Source organism: Kwoniella botswanensis, chromosome 1 (assembly GCF_036426115.1).
Source record: "Kwoniella botswanensis chromosome 1, complete sequence".
Taxonomy (NCBI): domain Eukaryota; kingdom Fungi; phylum Basidiomycota; class Tremellomycetes; order Tremellales; family Cryptococcaceae; genus Kwoniella; species Kwoniella botswanensis.
Window position 1 is genome coordinate 16,941,918 of NC_088599.1, and position 22,725 is coordinate 16,964,642.

Genomic DNA, 22,725 nt, shown 5'->3' on the forward strand with positions numbered 1-22,725 from the left:
AATTGGAGAAAGAAAGATGTTATACCTCATATCTCATACCACAACATATACCACATACCGTAAATACCGGTATCCTTGATTCGTTTGTTCATCTGTTCATGAAGGGCTTGTTCATACAGTACATATACATGTATATACAACAATACTCAGATGATGAAGGGAAAAAATGGTTCAACCTCAGGTCTCGGGTGAATAGCCACTTATGACATATAGGATTGTGATTTCAATGTCACGCACACGTATGTATACATGCAGATACGGACTCGTTTCATTGCGTCCTTTGAAATGAGGAGGAAAAGAGAGATGGACAGCCTAAAACATGTTTCACCTTCGTCCTGGACTCGAGTGAAATGATAGGTGTATAACACATACAAACAATATAGAACAGACATCGGCTTGTGGACAGCTATGCAGCAGTATGACATCGCGTGGACTACATTGTACGATGTATAGAACAGTCTCAGGAGATCAAATTTGAGCTGTATGCCACGAGCGGTGCTGTGGCGAATAAAGTGGCAATGACGATGAGATTGAGGTTCGGACCGATGAAATGAGACATGAACGGTTCTAACACCTTTTCTTGAAGATGCACGCAGGTGTTTGCAGCAGTATACAGTTCTAAGCCTGTACATCGCAACAAACAAAAGTGTCTCCGAGATCATGGCTGACTCAGACTAGTCAAAGACAAAGACGGTTCCGTGATACCGACATGTATTCTTACTGATCACTGTCTATCTTACCAAAGTACCCGTCGCCCTTCCTACCATCGCAGCTTATCCTTTCTCTCTTTCCTTCATTCCTTCTTGTCTTCTGTTAGATCTTCTTGTTTGAGTTACTAGATCATACTGAATCTCTTAGACCGCTGGACGGCCTATCCCATGCTCCCGCAGAACTTCGCTCCCTCTTTCAATCGTTCTCGACTTTATCATCTTTCGCCAGGTGCGAAACTCCCTCGTTCCTATCGTATAAGGCTGGCCCCTGTACTCTCCGAAGTAATCAGTAATTACAATGCCAGATCCAGATTGTCATCCTTCCCATGTGTCACGTCCCACATCAAGCTCAACCTCAATGTCAACTGCAGGTGGATTACGAAAACGAATCGTGATGAATCCACCACCGTCGTTCATACTACATGGATTTCCAAACTGAAATCGAATGGTGAGTATATGCGCCTATCATCCACACCATTTATATACCTGACCGTCCACTCACACGTTTGTGTTTGATGATTGTAGGACTATGCGAACTACCCTTATCGACTGGTTACTCCAAGTACATCTCCGATACCACATGTTACCCGAAACCCTATGGATCGCCGTCAACCTTGTCGACCGATTCCTCTCTGTCCGAGTAGTCTCTTTAGTCAAACTTCAACTAGTCGGTGTGACAGCCATGTTCATCGCTGCGAAATACGAAGAAATCTTGGCTCCTTCAGTAGACGAATTCGTCTACATGACCGAGAACGGTTATACCAAAGATGAAATCTTAAAAGGCGAAAGAATCATCCTGCAAACTTTAGATTTCACCATTTCATCTTACTGTTCACCTTACTCTTGGGTAAGGAAAATCTCCAAAGCCGATGATTACGATATTCAGACTCGAACTTTATCAAAGTTCTTGATGGAAGTCACATTGTTAGATCATAGGTTCTTGAGATGTAAACCATCGATGATTGCTGCTATTGGTATGTACCTAGCTAGAAGGATGTTGGGTGGTGATTGGGTAAGTTCAATCTTCACGAGCACTAGAATCCGCATTTGAAGCTGAAGCTGACTTTGTATTGTTTATAGAACGAGGCTTTCGTCTTCTATTCTGGGTTTACCGAATCACAATTAGTAGCTGGAGCAAGTCTGTTATGTGAGAGATTGGTCGAGCCTGATTTCGAAACCGTTTACGTGTACAAGAAATACGCCAACAAGAAGTTCTTGAGAGCCAGTACGTTCGCCAGAGATTGGGCTCAAAACAACGCTGCGACGGCTTTCTAAGTTTGGAGTCTTGTAAGTCAGACTGCCTCATCTCTTTATCGAAAATAGACAGATTTGAAGCTGATAAAGGTTCTTTAATATCTTTCAGAAAGATCAGAAGAAGAAGAATACCCGAAATGATATATTTAGTTGATATCGCTTGACTAATCAACTTTGAGGAAGATGAAATGAGTTAAGCGGAACTAGTCTTTTATTCGATATACATCTTATCATATACGCATACCACACATTACTCGTTTTGTTACATATGGACAATCAACCAAAATCCCCTTTGAACCCTTTCTTTTCTTTCCAATCAAATTTGGATCACTGTGTAGAGTAGATGTTCATATTTCTATTCTATTCTATGTTTCTTTTACCTGACTTTCTTGAGAGGTGTACGTGTACATACATATATACATGACGTAACTTATCTGTTTATTCGTTTTCTGCTTTTACGAACCTTCTTGGAAATTGGAGAAAGAAAGATGTTATACCTCATATCTCATACCACAACATATACCACATACCGTAAATACCGGTATCCTTGATTCGTTTGTTCATCTGTTCATGAAGGGCTTGTTCATACAGTACATATACATGTATATACAACAATACTCAGATGATGAAGGGAAAAAATGGTTCAACCTCAGGTCTCGGGTGAATAGCCACTTATGACATATAGGATTGTGATTTCAATGTCACGCACACGTATGTATACATGCAGATACGGACTCGTTTCATTGCGTCCTTTGAAATGAGGAGGAAAAGAGAGATGGACAGCCTAAAACATGTTTCACCTTCGTCCTGGACTCGAGTGAAATGATAGGTGTATAACACATACAAACAATATAGAACAGACATCGGCTTGTGGACAGCTATGCAGCAGTATGACATCGCGTGGACTACATTGTACGATGTATAGAACAGTCTCAGGAGATCAAATTTGAGCTGTATGCCACGAGCGGTGCTGTGGCGAATAAAGTGGCAATGACGATGAGATTGAGGTTCGGACCGATGAAATGAGACATGAACGGTTCTAACACCTTTTCTTGAAGATGCACGCAGGTGTTTGCAGCAGTATACAGTTCTAAGCCTGTACATCGCAACAAACAAAAGTGTCTCCGAGATCATGGCTGACTCAGACTAGTCAAAGACAAAGACGGTTCCGTGATACCGACATGTATTCTTACTGATCACTGTCTATCTTACCAAAGTACCCGTCGCCCTTCCTACCATCGCAGCTTATCCTTTCTCTCTTTCCTTCATTCCTTCTTGTCTTCTGTTAGATCTTCTTGTTTGAGTTACTAGATCATACTGAATCTCTTAGACCGCTGGACGGCCTATCCCATGCTCCCGCAGAACTTCGCTCCCTCTTTCAATCGTTCTCGACTTTATCATCTTTCGCCAGGTGCGAAACTCCCTCGTTCCTATCGTATAAGGCTGGCCCCTGTACTCTCCGAAGTAATCAGTAATTACAATGCCAGATCCAGATTGTCATCCTTCCCATGTGTCACGTCCCACATCAAGCTCAACCTCAATGTCAACTGCAGGTGGATTACGAAAACGAATCGTGATGAATCCACCACCGTCGTTCATACAGTACTTGGCATCCATCGCTCCTCACGATGCTATCCCTGGGGCAAATGGTCCAATGATGATTAGTTCAAATGGACAAGCTGTATTACTATCCCCGAATTCTGCCTCCACCGGGGTACACGGTAGCCTTCAGCCTAGTAATGACCAATCCTCTACTGTCGATGTCGACAGTACCGATAACACTCCGTCTGCTGATGAGGGTGACATGGATGATGGTCAGGTGGTGTTGAAAGGTGATAAAGTGGTGTTGGTCGCTCCTACCCAAACTTCTAGTCCCACAATCACTCCTACCTCGACCCCCACGGTCATTGAGATGGTGTCTTCGGTAGTCGATAGTACTGGGATGGCTTCTTCAGCTATCACGTCCGCTCCGACTGCCACGCTCGCATCCAGCTCATTTTCGATGACAGGTTCGACAAGTGCAGCTTTTACCGTCACATCCACTTTGGCCACTACTAGTAATGATATCAGTCTCAGGACAACATCCACAGCAATATCAACCATTTCCACCTCATCCACCTCACCTTCTCAATCATCCACTGATAAATCATCTCCAACTTCGGATCATCACCCACCTTCAGCAGGTATAATATTCCTTATTATCCTCCTATGTCTAGCCATATTTATCGCCCTCGCTTCCCTCCTGCGATACATGGTTAAATCACGTCGGTTACCATGTCTAGGTAGATCCAGGAGCGATGAGGATGATGATGGATTATCAGATCTGGTTAGGGGATTCGATACGCCTAGGACATTAGGTGGAGGAGGATATAATCCTTATCTTCATGCTTCTACCTATCCACACCTCTCTGATGTCGATGATAATCAAGAGAAGAGTGAATTGGAAAGGAGAGCAAGTCTATTTGCTCATCAATCTACGACCAACGCAAATGGCAGATCACCATTCTTACATACTGAATCACAATCCAACTCTCCAATCGGATATGATGGGAATATGGATATACCGAATTTACCTATCCCACCACCTACAGCTCACAGTATGGGAACAAGTACATTACCTCATCATTTGCTAGGAGAGACGGGTCCATTGGAAGTGCGCAATGCAGGACCGGGTGAGATGGACGAGCATGAAAATGCACATAAACATGAACATGAGCATGCGCAAGATGAGAGAGAAGTAGAGGGGATAGATGGGCTGGTAGGATTGGGTCTGGGTCAAGGTAGTCCGAGATTTCTGGGTGTTAATGGTAAGTAAATCCTTCTTTATATTTCCTAGTCCAATAGAACTGTTCGTCTCATTTTCTTGATGGCTTTGACTTGATTGTAGGCAACGGTCTACCTGTACCTTGGTCTACACCTTTACCTCCCCGACCTTCATCAATCGACTCATTCGACAACCACCAAACCAACCTACATCCTAATCCATTCGGATCATCTTCCACTTTATCTGCTGCTCAGGCACCACCTTTGGGGTTTCCATCACCATCCCTATCGCACGATTCGTTAAGTTTACCTCAAAGGTCAGCAACCTGGGCTAGTAATTTAAGGAACACATTGTATAACGCTATATCAGCTGCTAGAGTACCTACTGTCGGTTCAAACGCCGTGGGACACCCAGGGATGGGAGATGAAGATAAGTTTACTAGGACTGTGAGTGTCGGGAATATATATAGGAATGCATCGTCAAGGAGGAAAGCCATACCGTCATTTGATCTGGAGAAAGGTTTGAAAGTAGTTGATGAGAAAGATGATATCGACGATAGAATGAAAAGTGATGATTCGTCATCTACTTTGGTCATCCCTCGGAAACCTGCTGGAGAAAGGTTTAAAGGGTATTATTCGAGATCGAAAAGTTCAATGACAACCACTTCGTCTTCGATCGATGGCGATGGAGGAGATGAAGTAGAGGAGACGAGACCTCCTACTAGGATGGCTGGTGGGGCGAGAGCAGCAGGAGCGAGAACAGGGAGTTTTGTCATTGTCTAACATGTGTTTCAAATGTTTTTAGCAATTAGTAGGATTTGACATTCAGTCTGTTAGTCTGTTCAGTAGGAACACAGCTTGAGGGATGATTGAGGATGATTGGATGCAGTGAACGATGAGTATTGTATCTATAAATATATACATATACACACTAATTTTGTAGCTGTTCGTATGACTCGGTTTGTTATGATGACATGCATAGAATTCGTTATTTGGAAATCGTTTATCATTTATCATTTATCGTTAATCTATCAACGAGCTTTTATGTCAGAACAACATAACCGAATTCAACATGATCGATACCGTAAAGGGTATATGAACACTTCGTCTAATGATATAGAGATAGATCATCATAGCCAACTCACATCATCATCTAAGTGTAAACCAAACTACCACCCCTCTTTCTTCCTCTCCTTCTACCGCCATAGATTGATTATATTCTTCCCATGAATTATCACCTTTCAATCTAACTTCACCTTTATATTCCACGACTAACCCTCTATCTTTGGCGGAACGCATAAACCGTTCCAATGGTCCTCGACCGGTATGTAGTCCAGCTGTGATGTGGGTTATACCGTCCTTGGTCATTAATGAGATAATAGAATCGAGGAGAATCTGATGGGTGGAGGTGGTCCATAGGACATCGGCAGCTAGGATCATATCGAATTTGGTTCTGGTAGCTTCATTACTTGTATGACCATCTTCCTCATTCTGAGCGTCGATCACTTTCGACCCGAGTCCATTGGACTTTATTAATTCTGGTGAAATGCACTTTACTAAATCATCAACACTATCTCCCCAACAATGACCTTTCACCTCCCACCTATCCTGGTTATCCTTCGTACTATTCGTTCTGAAATTATCTTCTAGAACATCTAACACTTCTTTGACCCCATAATCTGTCGATACGACCTTCTTCACTCCCCTGATACTGGCAACTACACCAGGTAACCCAGCCGCTGAGCCTAATTCCACTACGTTTTTGTCTTTGACATCTATCGTTCCGAGGGAGATCAGGTCGGCAAGGTAGATTGACGATGGCCAGATGAGTTGGGCTTGAAGAGTGGTGTAGAGCGATGAAGGCGGTGAAGGTATTTTGAGCTTTATCGCTTTAGACTGAGTAGCTGGATTTTGGCTATCCGAAATAGGTGTATTGTAAGTGAAGTAACCATTATGATCCGGTGCGAAACCTATAGGAGGAATTGAGAATAAGGATGATAGTGATGTATCGAATATATCTGTTGGGTCTTCTTCTTCTTCTTCCTCAATTCGTCCTGCTTTTGACATCCCGAGAAGGCTCAGATGTCTTGCTTGTGGTCAGAGTCCCAATGTCATCATGCAGAGGAATGAACGCACTTCATACTCGAGTAGTTATCACTGCATATATCTTTGGAAATCTCGATCACAACTTCGGTGACAACCTCGATTACGTAAAGATGTTACCAAATGGCTGTGGAAAGTTACTTGGCCATGTTCGACATAACATAGATGAATGTGCATGAATGATATTCAATATATAGTAAGCAGTATTTAACAGCCTTTCAAAATCTATAGAGGGTTTACCCCCAGGAGAGAATCGTAATGTTTATTGCACTTTGCAATATGTTACGATCTATCTACGTACCGTTCCGACCCAATTGATCATCCAAATATCCTACCAACCATAGTATTTCGGCTCGGATCCCTTTTTATCTTCAGAAACATCCGTCAATCCATCATCGAAGACCTCACTTGTTTTACCAGCCACTCCTGCTCTCACTTCACCGGTCAATCGTCCTTCTGCAAACCTTTTAGCGTCTTCGGATCTTTCTTCCATTCTTAATCTGTGATCTTCTTCAAGTCGCCTTTCCAATTCGGATATTCTCTGCGTAAGAGCTCCATTCGTATCCAGCATTTCAGCGACTAAACCTTGTTGGTCTGAGAGTTTGTCGTCCAGTCCTGTGATTTCCTGTTCTTTCAGACCTACAATTTTATCGATCTTAGACAGAGTTCGGAGGTGATCTTCTTTCTCTTTCAGTAACGCTTCTTCCAATTTTGAGCTGTCATTTGCTTTGTCATCTTCATCGTCAAAGCAGTTCAATGCCAAATCATCTTCTTCTCCTTTTCCTGGCGATACTCCTCCTTCTAATGATGATGTTTGGTTATTCGTATATTTTTCATCCTTCTCCCTTTGAAGCAATCTGGATTTCATTTTCATATTATCCATTTCGCGTTTTAGCATCTCTACCTTTATCGATGCAGAATCATCTTCCAAAGATCGTTCATGGGCGTTCTCCTTCCCATGGGTTCTTTCTCGTATGGAATCATCGTAGATGATGATCTCCTTAGAATTAACATTATCGCAATTGCCAAGTTCATCCCACCCCATATTGCCTCTGTTCTCCTGGAATGTGTGAAACATTCCCCATCCATCACAAAATCCATAATCTTTAGGATCATTCGTAGCCCAATCATCATCTCTATGATCCTGATGAGATCGAAGCGTACTTGAATCGGGGTAGGTCTTTCGTAATAGCTTAATTGCCTCAGATTGATATTTCAAGCTGTGTCGATAATCCTCATTTTCATTCTTCAACGCTTTGTTGGACTTTTATAAATCGGAGATCCTGGAACGACAGATTGTCAGCTCGTCGGTGAGATCGGCGACGGATGGTGTTGCGTGGGGGATATTGTCCGCGATATCGTGATTGTCGTCTTTGTTGTGCTTGTTGGTGTTGAAAGCTGCAATGGTGCTTCTTACAACATCGTCGTTAGTCGTATCGCCTTCCAGAATGGTCGTGTTCGACGAAGATAACAGGTCAGTGATGATTGATCCGTTGGGAGAGGCTCACAAGGAGTGATTGATGGAATGGAATTGAGTTCAAGGAAGACATTTCGGGATGAGAATCTTCTTGACTGAGGACGGGAGTGGTATGAGTAGGAGGTGAAGCGACCTGATATTGAGTAATTCGAGATACATCAGCCATCAGATGCAGGTTTCTCCGTGTGTGTTGATCATACGATATTCACCAAGTCATCGTGTTGCTGCTCTGCGGAATGCATGTCAAATGAGAATATCAGTGGGTATGAGGTGATGTGGAACCATAAACGGTATCCTGAGTTAGTGAGTAGTGATTCTGTTTGAGTAGAGAGAGGAACAGAAGAAAGAAGAAAGAGAAGAGAAGGAGAGACGATGGAGTTTCAAGGATTGTATCGTTATATACCAACAATGTGTGATTATTGGTGCACGTTGCACGTTGGCATGGTAACACGAGGTTGCCTCATGTCTTTTAACACTTTCTCTGTTGTTCTGTTCACGGAATGATCTGCGTTGTACAGCCCAACAGATCCAACATCTTGATGGGCGTCCGTGCAACCTGATCATTCATCCATCATCACGGTGGGTGACATGGTGACATGGTGACATGGTGATGCCACACACGGCGTTTGTGGGGAATGACGAGTACTCACCAAGTAGTAATGCCACAAGTCGCAAGTCGCGTCAGATCTCGTCTAGTAGTCTAGTAGTCTTACTGTTTAATTTTGTGTCAGGTGCAACGGCAAGCAGCTCGAACCTTGCCACCAACACACCAACACACCAACACACCAACACACCATCATACTCTACACCTTATCTGCTTGGAAATTCTCTCCATCTCTTTCTACATCCCATCCTTTCATTTCCCTTCACCCCGTTCTCGTCCATCTCTCACACGCACAATGTCTCAATCACAGGATATTCAAGGTCGAACCGACCCTTCTCTTGACGTCGCCCCAACCCCTCAGAACACCCCCCTCGACACTGGCGTGTTACAAAACAGACCCGCCAACCTTGGTCAACCCACCGTGGAGACCCTCGCTGAAGGTGAAGAGTCCGATGGGGATGATGATGCTGAGGATGTAGGTGGGGCCAACCCTGCTAGTTTGTTAGCCAAGGTGAGTTGAATCGTCTAGTCTGGCAATTTTCGGTTGTATATCAAACGAGAGGGAACGTGCGATGTGAGATGGAAGGATTTTCTCTACAAAGAGAATTTTTTTGGTGAGATCTTGACGATGGTGAACATGCTAAGATGTTATGCGGAGCGGAGTGGCGAGGACATGAAACACTTGAACTGCTTATTGCGTTTCTCGTCAGCTCAATAATCATGGCCTCATTGAACGAATGCCCCAGAATCGCTATGGGCGCAATCCTGCTAACATGATCTCCCTTCATACAGAACCCCGCTCTTCTCGCTCTTGCTCAATCCAAACTCGATGACTTGATCGGTACTTCCTCAGGATACATTGAATCCCTCCCTCCTGCCGTTAGAAGAAGGATCGACGGTCTCAAGGGTGTTCAAGTCGAACACGCTAAGATCGAGTCTGAGTTCCAAATGGCCATTCTCGAATTAGAGAAGAAGGTGAGTTATTAGATGACACAGTGATCGCAATGTTGACAACTCATCAACTGTTGGACTTGCTAGTTCCTCGGTAAATTCGCTCCTCTTTACGAGCGACGAGAAGCCATCGTCAGCGGTAAAGCCGAACCTACCGAAAACGAAGTGGAAGCCGGTAAAGCTTCCGACTCAGATGATGAGGACGACGAGGAAGAGGAAGGTGCTAAAGTTGAAGAAGTCAAGGATGAAAAGGATTCAAGTGATATCAAGGGTATCCCAGAATTCTGGTTGACAGCTTTGAAGAACCACGTCCCTATCTCGGAGACTATCACTGATTCCGACGAAGCTGTGAGTGTGCCTTTCCCCCCTCACGACCAAGTTGAAATGCACTAGCTGATGATGGGGTACATTGATAGGCCCTCAAATCCCTCACTGATATCAAACTCTCTTACCTCGAAGCTGGTCAACCAGGTTTCAAGCTCCACTTCATCTTTGGTCCTAATGATTTCTTCGAGGACACCGAATTGACCAAGACTTACTACTACCAAGTAAGCTGAACCCTGCACCGGCGTTTTTGTAGCAGCTGACTCTCTGTTATTGCAGGAACAAGTCGGATACGGTGGTGACTTCGTTTACGACAAGGCTATCGGACACGAGATCAAGTGGAAGGAGGAGAAAGATCTTACCAAGAAGGTTGAGATCAAGAAACAACGAAACAAGAGTAAGCTTGCAGGTCTTCATTCGGATTGCTTGCGATGATCTTGCTCATTGTGGTCTGTGTTGTAGCTACCGGCCGAACCCGAGTGATCAAGAAGGTAGTTCCCACCGACTCATTCTTCAACTTCTTCAAACCCCCTCAACCACCCACTCCTGAGAGTCTCGAATCATCCGATGTTGATGAAGATGAGCTTGAAGAGCTCGATGCCAGACTCGAAACCGACTACCAAATTGGTGAAGACTTCAAGGAGAAGATCATTCCTCGTGCTGTCGATTACTTCACCGGTAAAGCTTTGAGATACGAAGGTGATTTCGAAGATGATATGGATGATGATTACGAGGATGAGGATTTCGATGACGATGACGATGATGAGGTAAGTGAGGTTCTCTTCTCATAAATTTTGCGCTGTCACTTGAAGCGGAGTTTATGAACTGACGTATGGAAAATCTGACTAGTAGGATGACCAAGGTCAAGGTGGAGATGCTGCTGCTGCGAACCCTGACTGTAAGCAACAGTAGGTAAACATGAGATTGTAGGATAAGAGGAAGATGAGGGGTTTTGAACGGATCACTTCGTGGAATACAGAGAAAAAGGATTTTCTTCGCAGATTCTTCTTCCATTATAAAAATACAAACAACATGATCATGATCTTTTTTTGCTATCCCTTCACAATAATATGTTCTCTCGTTAACTTTTCTGTTCATACATTTTCATACCTCAATGATGCTCTCGATGTTAGAATTTCCTTCCAGCATCACCAGCTAGCAGGCCAAATAAGCATGACCATCGAGCCCGATGCACTGATCGCATGCCTGGACGTTCAAAAAGTGTATGCATGTAAGCTTTGTCATTGGGCTACGTGAAGAAACTGTTCAGTATGGCCGGTACGACATCGGTCACAGAATTGACCGAATGCAGAAGCAGAATGTTTGATGCGTCAATCTCTTATGCGTACTCACCCCTCACTCCTCTCCTCACTCCTCTCCTCACTCATCCTTCTCACGTCACTCGTCACTCGTCGTTCAGCTTTCTGCCGGATTTCATTTCAGACCATCCCTCTTGCCTGTAATTATCTCTCTGACATCTGATGTTCATACACGTCGCGTCCATCTAGACTATCAACCACCTCGTCACTCCTCACCAGTCAGAAAAGCATATCATCACACATCATAAATCTACGCGCCAAGCTACCTTCAAGGTCCAGGTCCACTCCGGCCTCTTCCGTCATCCCTCGATACCACTCATACAGCCTTATAATCCACCCATCTCACTCTCCTCTCTTCACAAACACCCATCAACATGGGCTGTCTACCATGCACCAACCTCCAACCCGAGGTCGCCCACCTCAACGCATGTTATCCACCTTCCAAAGCTCTCTTGACTTCCGGACCGGACTATAGACCACTTTCTCAAGACCTATCGAAATTGACCTATTTCGCAACCAACAAACCATCCAAACTCGCCCGTATAGGCGAAGAGTTAGAAAAGAGAATATCAAAGGAATCGACCAGATCGTCAGGTGGTTATGCGAAATATCGCGCAAGCTTATTAATATCCTTGGCGATACTCAGAGCACTATTAACGGAATGTAAGAGGGACATATCATTATTTGGCAAATCAGCATTGAAATGTATAAATTCGGCATTAGACGTCAAAGTATATCAAAGATCGAATGAACTAGATTTAGAAGTCGTTGGAAGAGCTTCAGCAGCTTTTATCGCTTTTACGACATTTACAGATGGAAGTTTGATAGGAATAGACGAGAATGTTACCAGGACCTACCTTGATATATTACAGAAGTTTGGTAGGATGGCTACATTTGTGGAAATGAAAGAGAAACCAGATGAAGATAAAGAACAAGAGAATAGGACTAGACTGATAGGTCTAGCGGGATTGAACGGGGCTATACTGTCAGATTCACTTTATTCGTCCAATACCGAATTCCCCAAACAAATCTCAATTCTCCTACCACCTCTGCTTATCAATTTGTTCGAACGATCCTCTTCAAATTCGATAGAAGAATTGAAAGTGCAAAGTGATAAAATAGAATTAGATTATGGTTCTTCAGACCAATCTCCATTCTTCAATGAATTTTCGGCTAAAAGACCTCTCAACGCTAGACGAGCACCGAGTCTGCACGCTCATATACCTGGTGAGAAAGGCCCAACGAAAAAGGATGTACTGAGAACGACTTTGAAATCTTTTCATTCGCTGGTACAGCAATCCAAAATATCACAGGCTACTATGATTATCGATCAGATCATTGGGTTCTTAGATAAAGATAGGAACATAGAAGATGGTTGGAAGGATTTAGAAAGATGTTGTTGGTTAGCTGAGAAATTGACCGCTTGGATAATACTTCAATTCAGATTCGTAGTACCAACAAGACTTATAGAAGTCCTGATTGATCAACAAAACTTGAAAGAACCTACCGCAAAGAATACAACGATATTATCAATGGTAATTACCATCCTCAACTCGACTACTTCCTTGGTTGGCTTGGGAGTGTCCGATCTGTTGGGTAACCTGATAACGCTAATTATCAGACGGATCAAATTCGATCAACGGGATTCGTTATTACCTTCATTGGTATCTTGCGTTTCTGCTTTGGGAACGCATATATACTATGCCGACCAAATTAACGATATAGTAGAGGAGATCTCGATCAGAATAGCAGACATCAATATAAATGATAAACATCGCTCGGAGATAATTAGAGTATTGATCAATTGCATAATTGGAGTGATGGTCACTGCTGATCAAGGTGATTTGAAATTATCAAATGGTGGATCATCGTCTAACAATGATTCAGCCGACCCTGGAGGAGGAGGGGGTAAAGGTAAATCAAAATCTACCATACCTCTCACCCCAAGTATATCAGAAAATCAAAATACTCCCTCTCTACAACGAATTCACAATAAATCCTCGAGACGGAATTCGATCTCTCCTGAAGTGTGGCAAGAAACTTTACCTCTCCTTTGCGAATCCGATTACGCAGTTAGGATAACCTATGCGAGAGCGTTGTTGTTGTTTTTAGAAACTGAATTACCAAGAGGCTCAAGCACAAACAATAATAAATCCGGATCGGACTCTTCGATATACAGATTCTGTCATGCCCTCAATGCTAGTATCTATACGTTACTCATGTCCAACTGTCTTGGTGCTGGAGTGGTCGATGAACAATCTACGTTACCTAGTCCTGAAGTTGGTACGATCACTCCTTCGCTTGTGCCCGACCAGCACACCATAAACACTGCGGATGGACAGCCACAGAAGAGTGGTAAAGATGAAAGAGATAGGAATGGATCTGTATCAGGGAAAGAAAAAGAAAAAGGCGTATCATTCAATCTGATCTCGCCTACTCCCAACTCTGCTTTAGGTAATGGCAATTCTCCAGCATCAGGTAATGTTACACCTACGGGGAAGAAGGGTAGTACCAGACCGACTCGTCGACCATCCTTACCTCTTAATCGACTTCAATCGTATGTTACTCTAAATTCATTCGACAACGTCGCTACTCCCTTGGACTTCTCCTGTGCCCTTACGATCCTCGAGGAGATCTTTGAGATTCAACCGGTACCTAGTTTAATCACGAGTGTACCGATGTTAATGGCCTTGGACAAAGATGCGGGTAACGAGTTGACGAGAAGACCTAATGATGGAAGGAATGGTTCGTGGGTCTTGGAGAGGAAAAGAGCTATTAGGGAATTGGTCTGTATGGTCTGGAAGGTGGTGGGTGAGAAATGGGGTGTGGGACACATACAGGATATTGCTCAAAAGGTATGTCCCAACCAACCACAATACATCTCTATAGACAAGTCTGCGTTGCTGATAAAAAATGGTTGGTATAGTCCCTGATATCCCTTCCTGAACCCTACGTGATACCACCCTTACCACCTTACACACCTTCATCCAACCTTGACCTTCCTGAAACCGCCATATCATTCGTGCCCCACATGATAGAGGGTGAATCTTCCTCTGCTTCCAAACCGCTTTTAGACCCCAAGGCGCTATTGACTGCTTTGACTGGGTCGAGCAATGTACAAAGTGCTACAGGGAGAGATGAGGCTGGATTGAGGAGGAGATGGGAAGTGAAATGGAGTGTGGAACATGCAGTGAAGGATTGTAAGTGTAGTTCTCTTAGTGAGACTCATCTTAAAATGCTGTCTTTTGTGGCATGGTATATGAGTGTCTGTGAGAGGCTGGTTATTGATATTGAATCGATATGCTACGCTCAGCTATCGAACGTTTCTCATCAGGGCATGTACGACCTGAAGATCAAGAGATACACAACGAAATCGCGAATGTACTGATGAGTATGAATAACGGATCGTATCAATCTTTCGGGAATGGTAGTGCCACAGGAGGATATCGACCAGGAAGTAGGACTATCGATGTAGGTGATTTAAGAGAGGCTTTGGGTGAGTCTGTCATCTGTGAAATACAAGGGAAGCGAAGCTGAATCGGTCTTGTGGTATCAGGCGGTAAAGTCGATGATTTGACCAATAATACATCTTCTCCGCCATCAGTAATTTCATCTGCTTATTTGACTCAGGAAGATCAACTACATTTATCCACAGCCTTGCAAAAATCATTATCGTCAAAGGGTTTATCCAGGTCGGCAAATAATCAAGATGTCAAAGAAGTTTTGAAAGATATCTTTAAAGATAAGAAAAGGTCTAGTACGAATTCGACCAATGGACCACATGCTCATAGAATTAGGACTGTTTCTGCTGGGTCCGGATTGGGTCAAAAGGTGACAAACGGGGATGAGCCTGAACTAGGTGGCAGTGTGGAAGGGAAGGTGGATGGGAAGGGAGACGAGGGTGGGATTGTGGGTGAGAAGGATTTGAACCTTGATTTGGGCAAGGTCGTCGCGTAGGAATAAAGGAATAAAGGAATAAAGGAATAAAGGAATAAAGGAATAAAGGAATAAAGTAGAATTCAAGTGGTTTCTGGTGAAAGAGGACCGAGGATCTCATTCCTTGAATTGGTTTTAGTTTTAACACCATCATTACAGTAGTATATTTATGTGGACTTCGTTTCTCGTTGTGGCTACAAAATGCATTCTATATGCAATGCATCAATGCTCTAGTCTGTTGAGAATTTGCAATCTATCTAAGATTGTTATTGAACAACTCACAATAGACAACCTGCACAGTATGTATTTACCTACCCTTGTGGATGGTCGATGCTGAATCGGGTAAGTAATGTTAAATGATGATCTGCGATCTGATGTCATTCTTACGTTGATCGTCGATCGGGATGACTACTGTACTACATCATGTAATATTTCTGATATACTGTATGTAAATAATAGATGAACACACATGAATCGAGTTTCAACTGTGTTATACACACCTACATCTCTCATTGTTTGAAGTATCCGTGACATACAATACGCCTATAGTCTCACAGCATGTCCGAAGAATTGAAAAAGGGTGATGAAGTCTCATGGAATTGGGGAAGTGGTCAGCCATGTGAGCGATTCCGTTCTACTTTACTAGACGCAGACATGTCAGCAAAGGGTACACAGTAGCTTATACGTATATTTATGTTCTTTTTGTAGCTGGAAAAGTCGCGGACATAGTTGAAGAAGGAAAAGCCGAAGTCAAATCAAATAAGGGAAATACGATTTCGAAGAATGCCTCGGAGGATGATCCCGCTGTGGTGATTGAACGATCTGGGGTAAGTTTCAATTCAATCCTGTAGTGTAGGGCTAAAGTATCATTATGAGCGAGTTTATAATAGTTGAGCTGATGGGTTTGATTTGACAGAATGATGTTGTGAAGAGAGCACATGAGTTGAATGAAGTTGATGAGTAAATAGAGGAGAAGTTGTGATACTAGAAGATCGTCTTGCATGTATTTGTATATACGAGTCAAAAACCTTTACTGTAGCAATTCTTGTGCCGTGGTGTTTTAGACATCCTCGCATGAACTGTATAATGGATAGACGAAGGACACAGGACTTTACGATTACATGAAGCGTTCTTGCTGGGCTCCGAGACTCTCGGTCGCCGAGCTGAGCGACCTGTCGATAGGTGCCATTTCTCGGTGAGCGAAATGTACAGTGGTGAATGCTAATGCCTTTGTGTACATGATATCGCTTGATTGGAAGGACGACGGGGATGCATGACCGTTGTGTCGGTGTAACATGCGTATGCATGCAGATTGGAATGTCTTAGTCTTGGACGAAGATCACTGAAGTACCAGAAAAAGACAGAGAGCATCCGTCCATTGATCACGTAAACAAACACCTGTTGGCACTAGTACTACGAGTACGCGACTAGCAACAGACTACGACAAACCGAGGTGCGAGTGCTCCCCAAATTGTTGTTTGTTGTCATTGCTATCGTTCATCTCGAAAAATTGCATCTGCAAATTATCAACATCACAAGAACACTTGTACATAGCTAGACACACCCAAGATGTCGAGCGTAACTGCTAATCCGCGCAAAGCAAACAGAAGGAGAAGTTCAAGTGTCACCAACGCTCTGAAGTGGGTGGTATTCTTTCGGTGACATGTGGAGTCATGGATATTGATTGTTTCGTTTTGTCAATAGGCAAATCCCTCTCAATCAACAACAAGAACAATCATATGGGTGAGTAACTCTCTCAAGACACATTGAAGAGGAATCTGCATGTGCTGATTGCTTCGTTATGCTCTATTTGCAAGTAGTAGCGAAAACACCATTCAGGAATCTGAAGTAAAACCACTCTCTGGTAAACCCCGACCTAAAAGTAGGAAAAGAAGAGATGCCAATGATCTACCTGATAATTACCATTCCAGAGGGTTTTGGGATGATCTCAAGACTGGAAGGTGGATGTTAGTTCCTTGTGAGTTACATTCTACGTGTACATGACTTTTACAAAAGTTACAAATTCATTAATCATTCTGTTACTGTTATAGCGTCCGCATTAATCCTGGCCTTGATCCCTATCATCTTATATATCAACCACAACATACTCGTTCAATATGGTCTACTCAAACCCAACACTTCTAACCCATTCAGACATCTTTTGTTCATCTCTGGTGAACAACCTGATGGGAGATATACGAAATGTATTTATGATTTTGCTTTTTTGGGTTATTATGTTGTTTTCTGGTCATTGTGAGTCTACTCCACCACGTCCTGCCTACTCAGTCGTAGTGTCAGTCGAATAGAGACATTCAAACTTATGTAACGACGCGATTGCTTAGCGTCCGACAATTCGTTACTATCCATATTCTCAGACCTATGGCCATTGCTTTGGGTATAAAGGGAGGAAAGATCATGCGATTCCTTGAGCGTGAGCTTCGCATCCCCTCACAGCTATTTAGGCGTAATGTGTTCATTTGCTGAATCTACTTTACTTGTAGAGGGTTACGCCGTATTCTACTTCTCCATCCTTGGTACACTCGGTATAGTGAGTTTAGACATAGGTGTTCGTTATCACGTAGATTTAGCTGACAAGATGAATGATAGTTCGTAATGAGAGGTCTACCTACTTGGTGTAAGTCTTCTCTCCCTTCTTTCGGTACAAGCTCTAAACTGATCTGAAAACATGGTTAGGGTATAAAACCGAATACTTCTGGATTGATTACCCCCATAAACAAATGACATGGGAACTGAAAACTTATTATCTCGTGCAAGCTGCTTATTGGATACAACAGACTATCTTGTTGGCTGCGAAGATCGAGAAACCCAGAAAGGATTTCAAGGAATTGGTCGCTCATGTAAGTTGTCTTTTTCTCGTCTCCTGGCACATATTGAGTAAGCTTACAAGATGAATGGTAAACTAGCATATCGTCACTCTTTGGTTAATCGGATGGAGTTACAATCTCTACGTGAGTGAGCTCCCTCCTTTGCGAGACATGCTTTGTTCGTGGCTGATGTCATATCGTTCTTTTCTAGCTCACCTACATCGGTGTATCGATTTTCGTCACTATGGACGTATCCGACATCTTTCTTGCTGTGAGTAATCTCAGCCCTTTGAAATGTACTTGTAGCTGAATCACGTGCTTCGACTTAGCTCGCTAAATGTGTCAACTACGTATCCGAAGCTGCTTCTCCCCCTTTCTTCGCTTTCTTCGTAGGTGTATGGAGGTGAGTACCTTGCACTCTCGAAAGAGACACATGGGTTAAAGAGATATGAATATATAGTTACTTCCGACATTACCTCAATATCTGGATCCTTTGGTCCGTATATACCGAGTTCAATCTCATCGAGTGAGTTACTGGAGATTGCTCTATACCCAAATATATAAACACTAGTGCTGATTGCGATGCGCACGGACATCTATAGTGAGAAAGAACGTACCCGATTTGCACCATTGGAAGATAAATGGTTGGATTGGTGGATGAAATGGCAAATATTCGTACCCATCTTTTTACTCCAGTTGATCAACTTGTTCTGGTACTTCCTCATCTGGAGGATCCTCATCAAGTGAGTGTCGTCTCACCATCAGAATATGTCACGTCGCAAGGATGCTAATGCGGTCTTTGGAATGCAGAGCCGTCTTCTACAATGACTTGAGAGATGAACGTTCAGATGATGAAGATGAACCTGAGGGTGAACAGACTACGACTGAGAAGTTGAAGGAGCAGTAAATGAGGAGAGAGCTAGTAGAAATCGTCATAACCGAGAGCGAGGAGGGGAATGTATCATGAGGAATGGTGAGGGTTGAGTAGGATGTGTCGAGTCGGGGGAAGTGATGAGATGAAAACCGATGTTTTTCCAAATTAATATAATAATAAATCCACCATTAATGCATAATCACAATGATCCAGGTCTTCAGAATCCTCATATGGAATAAATCATTATACAATACCTAGATGTACAGGTACGCAACTTATCCATTGAACGATGCGATACGTAATAACAATGATACATGCCATGAATAGACTCATGATCCGGCCGGATTGACGATAACCGGGATAAACGGGTAAACTTAAACACCTGATCACAATCACAACACCAATCACAATCAGATGGACAGACAGATGCTCATATATGAACCACCGAGTGACACTGTGTCCCCAATCCTGCTGACCCTCAGCTCACCACCATGTCATTACCACCCCTCTCCCTCAACCCAGATACCCAGTCCGACCTCCTCTGGACCCCCTCCGACCCTTCCCAGACCCAAACCTCCCACTTTAGGGAACACATCAACTCGGTCTACTCCCTCTCTCTACAAACGTACCAAGACCTATACGAATGGTCCATCTCCCACCGAGGGGATTTCTGGTCATCCCTGTGGGACTTTGAGAACGTAGTAGGATTTAAAGGTAAACACGTAGTAGATGAAGGTGCATCACCTGAAGATAATCCATCATGGTTCGAGGAAAGTGCGTCCAATTGGGCTGAAAATCAATTACGCCATTCCCATTCCCATCCAAATGATATAGCCATTATCCAGCTATCCGAATCAGCTTCCACTTATACTCCACCTGAGAAGAAGATTACTCAAATAGAGCTGTATAATCTTGTGGGTAGAACACAGCGATCGTTGATTAGAGAGGGAATTCAGAAAGGCGATAGGATAGGATATTGGGGTGGGAACGTACTGGAAGCTGTCATATTGGTATTGGCAAGTTCAAGTGTAGGAGCGATATTTTCAAGTGCCGCTTCTGATTTCGGAGTGGACGGAGTGAAAGAAAGGTTAGATCAGATAAAGCCCAAGTTACTATTCGTTACGAATGGAGTGGTTTACAATGGAGTGATAAGACCCTTGTTACCGCTCTTACCGAAACTCTTGAAGTCACTCAAATCACCACCTGAGAAAGTCGTGGTGATTGAGCATCTACCTGAAGAACTGGTTGGGATACCGAATGATATGGAAAGATGGAATCAATGGCTGGATCCGAATGAGGGGGAGACAACGTTTGAAAGATTAGGGTTTAATGATCCGATTTGGATATTGTTCAGTTCTGGAACTACAGGAAAACCCAAAGCTATCGTTGTGAGTCAGCCAAATATCAATCTCTGAAGACGTGAAAATGAGCTGATTGTTGTATGTGTAGCATCGTCAAGGTGGTATGTTATTGGATTCGTTAAGAGAACATCATCTGGCGGGTGATATAGGTAGAGGAGATGTTTTCTTTTATTATACTACACCGTGAGTACTAGGTATCTCATACTCATCACGGTCGTTCGAACTTGTATGATCTGAGGTAAAATAGACTAATTTGATCTATGTCAACACAGCGGCTGGATGATGTTTCAATACCTCGTTTCTTCCATTTCAACAGGAGCGACTATAATCCTTTATGAGGGATCACCTCTCAAAGACCCTTCGTCCTTGTTTGAAATGATTGATCAATATGGGATAACGATATTTGGAACGTCGGCAAAATGGTTAGAAGTCATATCAAAGACTTATCCTGATGTCAAAGATCACCATGAGTTATCTACCTTGAGACAAATATTGAGTACTGGTAGTCCTTTACCTGGCGGGTTGTTTGATTGGATTTATGAGAAAGTTAAGAAAGATGTACTGGTTGGTAGTATAACAGGTACGTGAACTAAACTTCCACATCCGGCTCAAAATTTATGCCAATCATGATTTTTGGTCTAACGATATTTGTGTTCTGTATATTTAGGAGGAACCGATATTTGTTCGGTGTTTGCTGGTAGGAATACTTCGTTACCTGTTTATAGAGGGGAAATACAATCTAGGATGTTAGGATTGTGAGTGTGGACTGACACTTGATGTCGTGCAAGAATAAAAGGGTCAAACGAGCCAATGTTTCATCGTATTGCAGCGCTCTTGACACGGATGGACCGCCCAATCAACCTGGCGAGTTGATCTGCAGACAAGCATTTCCCATTGAGCCCTTAGGATTCTGGCCTTTGAACGGCTATGGCTTCCCGGAAGATGAAGTTCAATTGGCGAAGAAACGGTTCAAAGAGAGTTATTTCAAGGGCGAGGAAGGCATATGGTGTGAGTTCAGCTGATTGTTGTGATGTTGTTTTGAATACGGCTGATAATTGATGGTATATGTGTTAGATCACGGTGATTAGTGCGTGAAGCTTTGAGTTCATGCTTTGGATTTCCAATCAAGCTAACTTGTATGACGTGTCGATCAGCGTACGAATCACCCCATCGCGGTCGTCCAACTCTGGCGGTATTCTGATGCTAGGCCGATCAGATGGAGTGTTAAATCCCGGTGGAATCCGATTCGGTCCAACGGATATTTACTCTGTCCTCGAAGGGTCGGAGTATTCTCAGTTGGGGGTGGAAGAGACGCTGGTGGTGGGTCTGATGGTCGAAGGAGGTGCTGATGAGAAAGTCGTACTGTTTGTGAAAGTGAGTGAGGAGGAATCTCATGAGGCTCACAATCTTGACTCATTGCTGACTGGTCATAGATGAAAGGCGATAGAACACTAGATGATACATTGATAAAGAAGATTAAGACGGATATTAGATTAGCTAGAAGTGCAAGACATGTTCCATCCAAGGTGAGTCTGTCCATCTACATGATCTTGAACGTCACCATCTCCGACCATCTAATTTGAATGTTGACTTTCAAACTGATCCTTCCCATCTAGATTATCCAAGTTTCTGATATACCCGTGACATTGACCAACAAGCGAGTTGAAGGTGAGTTCCGCTTATTGGTGATTATTACTATCATTGTAACTGATGATTATGTATTGTTTTGCCCAATCATGTTAGTACCGATAAGGAAACTTATCAACGGAGCTTCGATCAACAGTATCAACCCTGCTACGCTTAGGAACCCAGATTGTTTAGAGGAGTATGTAAAATTGGGAGAAAAGATGAGGAAAGAGGAAGGTATGGATGGATGATTCAAGGATTTTAAAGGGGTTTCTTGTTAATATACTTTTGTATTTTGTTGTACCACTACAACTCGGGCATGTAACACTCACATAAGGAAGTCCACATCGCCGTGGAGGTCTTGCTCCTCTTTACAAAGGTGTTCCTCATGCTGGGTTTGGGATATGTAGATTGTCATCAATAGGGTGATCGTTCGATTACTGATTATGCATTGGATGAGAACAATCTGATATATTGGCGAGATGAATAGTAAAGACAGTTTGTAGTTACGGAAAACAAAAAGAAGTAACAGGTATTCTCTACATCTACCGTACAAGAAGACCACAATCCTCGCCACATTCCAACATCTAGCCAAGAG

The 22,725-nt window shown here is 43.1% G+C and overlaps 9 protein-coding genes across 9 annotated transcripts; 7 read left to right on the forward strand and 2 right to left on the reverse strand.

The window, feature by feature from the left end:
* Nucleotides 1-1,132: 1,132 nt before the first annotated feature.
* Nucleotides 1,133-1,985, forward strand: L199_006415 (uncharacterized protein; the record flags this gene model as incomplete). Its single annotated transcript, XM_064892114.1, has 3 exons — nt 1,133-1,158; nt 1,236-1,722; nt 1,791-1,985. 3 exons carry the CDS (start codon nt 1,133-1,135, stop codon nt 1,983-1,985), a joined length of 708 nt encoding a protein of 235 aa, XP_064748186.1.
* Nucleotides 1,986-3,444: 1,459 nt separating this feature from the next.
* L199_006416 (uncharacterized protein) lies at nt 3,445-5,510 on the forward strand (the record flags this gene model as incomplete). Its single annotated transcript, XM_064892115.1, has 2 exons — nt 3,445-4,771; nt 4,852-5,510. The coding sequence occupies 2 exons, from the start codon at nt 3,445-3,447 to the stop codon at nt 5,508-5,510; spliced, it is 1,986 nt and encodes a 661-aa protein (XP_064748187.1).
* A 366-nt stretch (nt 5,511-5,876) lies between these two features.
* Nucleotides 5,877-6,794, reverse strand: L199_006417 (uncharacterized protein; the record flags this gene model as incomplete). Its single annotated transcript, XM_064892116.1, has 1 exon — nt 5,877-6,794. One exon carries the CDS (start codon nt 6,792-6,794, stop codon nt 5,877-5,879), a length of 918 nt encoding a protein of 305 aa, XP_064748188.1.
* A 367-nt stretch (nt 6,795-7,161) lies between these two features.
* Nucleotides 7,162-8,549, reverse strand: L199_006418 (uncharacterized protein; the record flags this gene model as incomplete). The annotated part of the gene is made up of 3 exons (XM_064892117.1): nt 7,162-8,094; nt 8,339-8,440; nt 8,517-8,549. 3 exons carry the CDS (start codon nt 8,547-8,549, stop codon nt 7,162-7,164), a joined length of 1,068 nt encoding a protein of 355 aa, XP_064748189.1.
* Nucleotides 8,550-9,206: 657 nt separating this feature from the next.
* On the forward strand, nt 9,207-11,098 carry L199_006419 (uncharacterized protein; the record flags this gene model as incomplete). The annotated part of the gene is made up of 7 exons (XM_064892118.1): nt 9,207-9,422; nt 9,704-9,886; nt 9,950-10,210; nt 10,279-10,410; nt 10,466-10,583; nt 10,649-10,953; nt 11,039-11,098. The coding sequence occupies 7 exons, from the start codon at nt 9,207-9,209 to the stop codon at nt 11,096-11,098; spliced, it is 1,275 nt and encodes a 424-aa protein (XP_064748190.1).
* Nucleotides 11,099-11,879: 781 nt separating this feature from the next.
* L199_006420 (uncharacterized protein) lies at nt 11,880-15,462 on the forward strand (the record flags this gene model as incomplete). Its single annotated transcript, XM_064892119.1, has 4 exons — nt 11,880-14,360; nt 14,432-14,705; nt 14,819-15,001; nt 15,062-15,462. 4 exons carry the CDS (start codon nt 11,880-11,882, stop codon nt 15,460-15,462), a joined length of 3,339 nt encoding a protein of 1,112 aa, XP_064748191.1.
* A 537-nt stretch (nt 15,463-15,999) lies between these two features.
* Nucleotides 16,000-16,405, forward strand: L199_006421 (uncharacterized protein; the record flags this gene model as incomplete). The annotated part of the gene is made up of 3 exons (XM_064892120.1): nt 16,000-16,060; nt 16,150-16,268; nt 16,358-16,405. The coding sequence occupies 3 exons, from the start codon at nt 16,000-16,002 to the stop codon at nt 16,403-16,405; spliced, it is 228 nt and encodes a 75-aa protein (XP_064748192.1).
* A 605-nt stretch (nt 16,406-17,010) lies between these two features.
* Nucleotides 17,011-19,173, forward strand: L199_006422 (uncharacterized protein; the record flags this gene model as incomplete). Its single annotated transcript, XM_064892121.1, has 14 exons — nt 17,011-17,081; nt 17,146-17,184; nt 17,262-17,419; nt 17,493-17,694; nt 17,784-17,872; nt 17,943-17,989; nt 18,049-18,076; nt 18,136-18,299; nt 18,366-18,410; nt 18,478-18,537; nt 18,596-18,669; nt 18,727-18,792; nt 18,869-19,009; nt 19,077-19,173. The coding sequence occupies 14 exons, from the start codon at nt 17,011-17,013 to the stop codon at nt 19,171-19,173; spliced, it is 1,281 nt and encodes a 426-aa protein (XP_064748193.1).
* A 458-nt stretch (nt 19,174-19,631) lies between these two features.
* Nucleotides 19,632-22,378, forward strand: L199_006423 (acetoacetate-CoA ligase; the record flags this gene model as incomplete). Its single annotated transcript, XM_064892122.1, has 10 exons — nt 19,632-20,528; nt 20,590-20,684; nt 20,774-21,081; nt 21,169-21,256; nt 21,331-21,509; nt 21,576-21,588; nt 21,656-21,875; nt 21,935-22,027; nt 22,118-22,169; nt 22,245-22,378. 10 exons carry the CDS (start codon nt 19,632-19,634, stop codon nt 22,376-22,378), a joined length of 2,079 nt encoding a protein of 692 aa, XP_064748194.1.
* Nucleotides 22,379-22,725: the final 347 nt, after the last annotated feature.